Below are 4,026 nucleotides of genomic sequence, written 5' to 3'. Positions count from 1 at the left end.
TCAATATTTTTTTGTTTAGGATTTAACATACGATTTAAATGTATTAACTTCATTCAAAGAATAGAATTATACTTGGTGCCAAGTTGTATTATTTTGTTTTTAAGAACATAGGAAATATTGTTTGAGGCAAGCTATATATTTGTCATTGGCTCAAGTTATGTAATATAGATGTGAACCATTACCCATATTTTTTTTACTTGGTTCAACAGAAGACTTTTTCCAGTGTAATTGAATGCCGAAATAGTACATATTCTGCCTTTAAAGACACAGTACTTGTTTGTCCAGACCCAGAAAACAACGGACAATGCTACGCAGAGTTACTCAATTCCTCGATGACAAAAGCCTATCGTTGGTGATGAGAGAGGTTGCAGAAAAGCCCTACAAATGCTATGGGGCCTTTACACCAGTCAGGGTGAGCCAATAAGTATTGCCCTGTATACAGAGCTCACTTCACTGAAGAAAGAATCCACCAAGCTTTGAAGAGACAGAAAAATTAGACACATAAACAAAATCTGACAATGATATGAAAGTGGGCACATCATCTGTTATGGATGTGGGAATTGCGGCCGTATTGAGAGCGATTTCCGTCAAGAAGGAGCCATTAAGAATTTGTAATGGCTCCAAATGGAACCATTAATGGCTCCAAAATCCATTAAGCCATTAAGTGCTGCAATTTATGGCAAACTCTTTTAACATATAACCAGTAGCGACAGCAGCAATTGTAGATATCAACAATTTATTTTTTACTAGTTATAATTCCAAGCCACCGTATCCATAATGTCATTTTGACTAGTTGCAATTATAATTAATGATGTCTACAACTCAAATCTCACTAGTCAAAAAGTTAATTCTTGATATCAACAATTCAATTCTCAAGATGTCGAAGGTGATATATCTAGGTTTGTGTAAATGACACTTTACACAGAACTTTGTTTGACATAATGTCAAACAAGTGATTGTCTGTTGTCTACATTTTATTTTTCGGACCCCAGGAAGACTACACTGGAAAAAGTCTTCTGTTGAACCAAGTAAAAAAAATATGGGTAATGGTTCACATCTATATTACATAACTTGAGCCAATGACAAATATATAGCTTGCCTCAAACAATATTTCCTATGTTCATAAAACAAAATAATACAACTTGGCACCAAGTATAATTCTATTCTTTGAATGAAGTTAATACATTTAAATCGTATGTTAAATCCTAAACAAAAAATATCGATTCACTCCAACAATTGTTTCTCATTTAAGAAATATCTATCAGAAATAATTTGTTTTATCCAATCAAAAAGATTAAAATTTAATCAAACAATTGTTTCTCATTTAAGAAATATCTATCAGAAATAATTTGTTTTATCCAATCAAAAAGATTAAAATTTAATCAAACAATTGTTTCTCATTTAAGAAATATCTATCAGAAATAATTTGTTTTATCCAATCAAAAGATTAAAATTTAATCAAACAATTGTTTCTCATTTAAGAAATATCTATCAGAAATAATTTGTTTTATCAAATCAAAAAGTAAAAAAATTAAAAAAAAAAAAAATTAAAAAATATTTCTCATTAAAAGAAAATTGTAATTAATATAAATTAGTTAATAAAGGTTCATTACTTAATATATAATCTAATTCCCCCCCCCAACATATGGACTACATCAATAATTATCATCATATCAATATTTATTAACCTCCTTCACATCAGGCATTATTTCCACGCATCCATTCTCAAGGTCAGATTTTTAACTTAAACTGTAACTTAGAGCTGGCCTTCCAACATAATATGGATATTATTACAAAATAGTATATTACCAAAAAAAAAAATAGATATATACACATTCCACTAAGCTCTATTGTAGAGCTGGTCATACAGTCTCCTGACTTTGTTGGTCATGCCTTTCGGGTCCAGCTCCATGAGGACTTTCTGTATATATTCGAATGTCAGTTTCAAAGTCTTGGGATATTCCAGATTGAGAGCATAAAGGAGGCCCATGAGAATGGCAACAGCATTTGCCACTGAAGGCAACTCGCTCAGAACCTGTTGTCCCTCAAGTATGATGCCAATGTCTTGAGGTAAGGCTTGTGCATCTCTGATGACAAAGATTGCAATGCTTTCCTGCTGAAGAACCATGTCAGCTTCTTCCTTCTCCGACACCTGGAAAATAATTTAGAATTAGAATAAAATAATCTGGAATTGATTCAGCCTGGGTTTACCTCTACAGTTTTGCCCATTTACCAGCATATGGGACTCTGATTTAAGTGGCAAGGAAATGCATCTTTACATGAATAAAGATATACTTGCTAATTAAGATCTCCTGTAAAGTCATATCTTGGATGTCCTGTAAGGCCATAATTGGCCATAGGTGGAACGAAGAAGTCAGTTATCTTGACCTCTTCCATAGCCATCCAACAATTTTTTTACTCAGATGAATAAAGTAAAATAAATAATTCTGGTGCGAGAAGAAAGAAGGTCACATTTTGCTATGAATGTTGTTTCCCCTACTTTTGATTCTTGGGGTCTCTACATACATGGACTATCCATCAGTAGTCCATGTATGTAAAATAATGGTAGGATGAGGGTTAAATGCTGGGACTGCTTATTGGTTACTCCGTGTGGGAGATATTTGATTTGGACTTGTAAACTCGCTTCATTACTCTGTAAATCTGGATAAGAGCATGTCATGTTATACTATAAAATGCATCATTTGTCTTATAAAGTGTACAGCCATAGCTAGCATTTTACACCTCTACAGTAATCTCTCCTTACCAGGAAATCTTTGATGAGGTCCTCCACTGCTTCTCCCATGTTAAGAATGAGACATTTGAGTGCAATCTCCCTCTTTGTAGCGATGTCAGTATCCTGAATTAAGACAGTAAGCATAATGTTGCATAGGACATTAGGGCCAAAATATATATCACAATATACATTATATGTTGATATAATTACAATATGATTCAATTAGTGTGTCAACACCAGAAACAATGGCCAAGAATTCTCATGTACGTCACATGTATGCACTTGTCAAAGTAAAAAAAAATATATATATCTATCAACATGAATGAGCCAAGTATATGAAAACTACTGTTAATACAATACTATAAATAATGCATATTGAACATGTATTGGAAAATGTATCTATTACTGTATTATTGAGGACTTGATAGGACATCTGGGAGAGCAGGAAAGTAAAAAACATATAATCTATATACCTCTTGTACTGTTGGCAGCAGGTTTGTCTTCTCCCGAATGGCTCCCCCCTTTTTTCTGACGATCTGTATCAGTTCACTGCACTTCTCGTCAAGCTTCTGCATGAATCTTGCTTCAAGTGGTATGGTACTCACTCTCAGGAACTCTGCATTCACCTGGGGAATATAGGTGGTAAAGGTATGGGTGATGTGTTTCAAGCAAAGCAGTGTGATTTAGATTGACATATATTCAATTAAATGTTTTATCCATATGATGAATAATGCTCTTGTACCTCCTGAATGTCGAAAAGTGCTGGCCATCTCTCAATGATAGTGAGCAAAGATGTTTTCTTGTCTACAATTTCTTGCCTCCGAAAGGCGAACGTCTGAGCCATCTTCTGTCTTATTGCTTTGACATTGTTCCTTTTCTTTACCTCAGACAAGAGGACAATTCTCTCTTGCTCCATGGACTCTGGCGTCTCGTTGAGAGGTAGCGAGGGGTAATGGTTAGACTCAGCTCGCCTAGGTTTCTTTATGTTTCTTGCCGGTTGGGCATCCATCGGGGACTTTATTTTAACGGAATTGACAGTGAACTCGTCAGGGGATGAACTGAATGATTTCAGGTATGTTCGATAGTTATACATCTTTGTCTTGAGTCTCAGTTTCCATCCGTAACTGCGGTTGAATAACCCAGGTTCTTTCAGACATGGGTGTGTCTGTGTGAGTGTCTCTGCCACTTGGCTCAAGTCTGCATCGTTCACATAAGATTTGTACGAATACATTTTGTCAGCAAGCGTTTCCAGAATGTTGGCAAGCATTTTAGAGCTGGGAGTGAGTCTAACC

The 4,026-nt window shown here is 35.0% G+C and overlaps 1 protein-coding gene across 1 annotated transcript; it reads right to left on the bottom strand.

Annotated features, from left to right (window-relative positions):
- Positions 1 to 1,540: 1,540 nt before the first annotated feature.
- Positions 1,541 to 3,578, bottom strand: LOC130380918 (uncharacterized). Its single transcript, XM_056588348.1, has 4 exons — positions 3,477 to 3,578; positions 3,208 to 3,360; positions 2,765 to 2,857; positions 1,541 to 2,152 (listed from the first exon to the last, which is right to left on the bottom strand). The coding sequence occupies exons 1-4, from the start codon at positions 3,576 to 3,578 to the stop codon at positions 1,841 to 1,843; spliced, it is 660 nt and encodes a 219-aa protein (XP_056444323.1). The 3' UTR covers positions 1,541 to 1,840.
- Positions 3,579 to 4,026: the final 448 nt, after the last annotated feature.

The sequence above is a fragment of the Gadus chalcogrammus genome, chromosome 4 (assembly GCF_026213295.1).
Source record: "Gadus chalcogrammus isolate NIFS_2021 chromosome 4, NIFS_Gcha_1.0, whole genome shotgun sequence".
Lineage (NCBI taxonomy): Eukaryota > Metazoa > Chordata > Actinopteri > Gadiformes > Gadidae > Gadus > Gadus chalcogrammus.
This window is presented reverse-complemented; position numbering and strand designations above follow the sequence as displayed.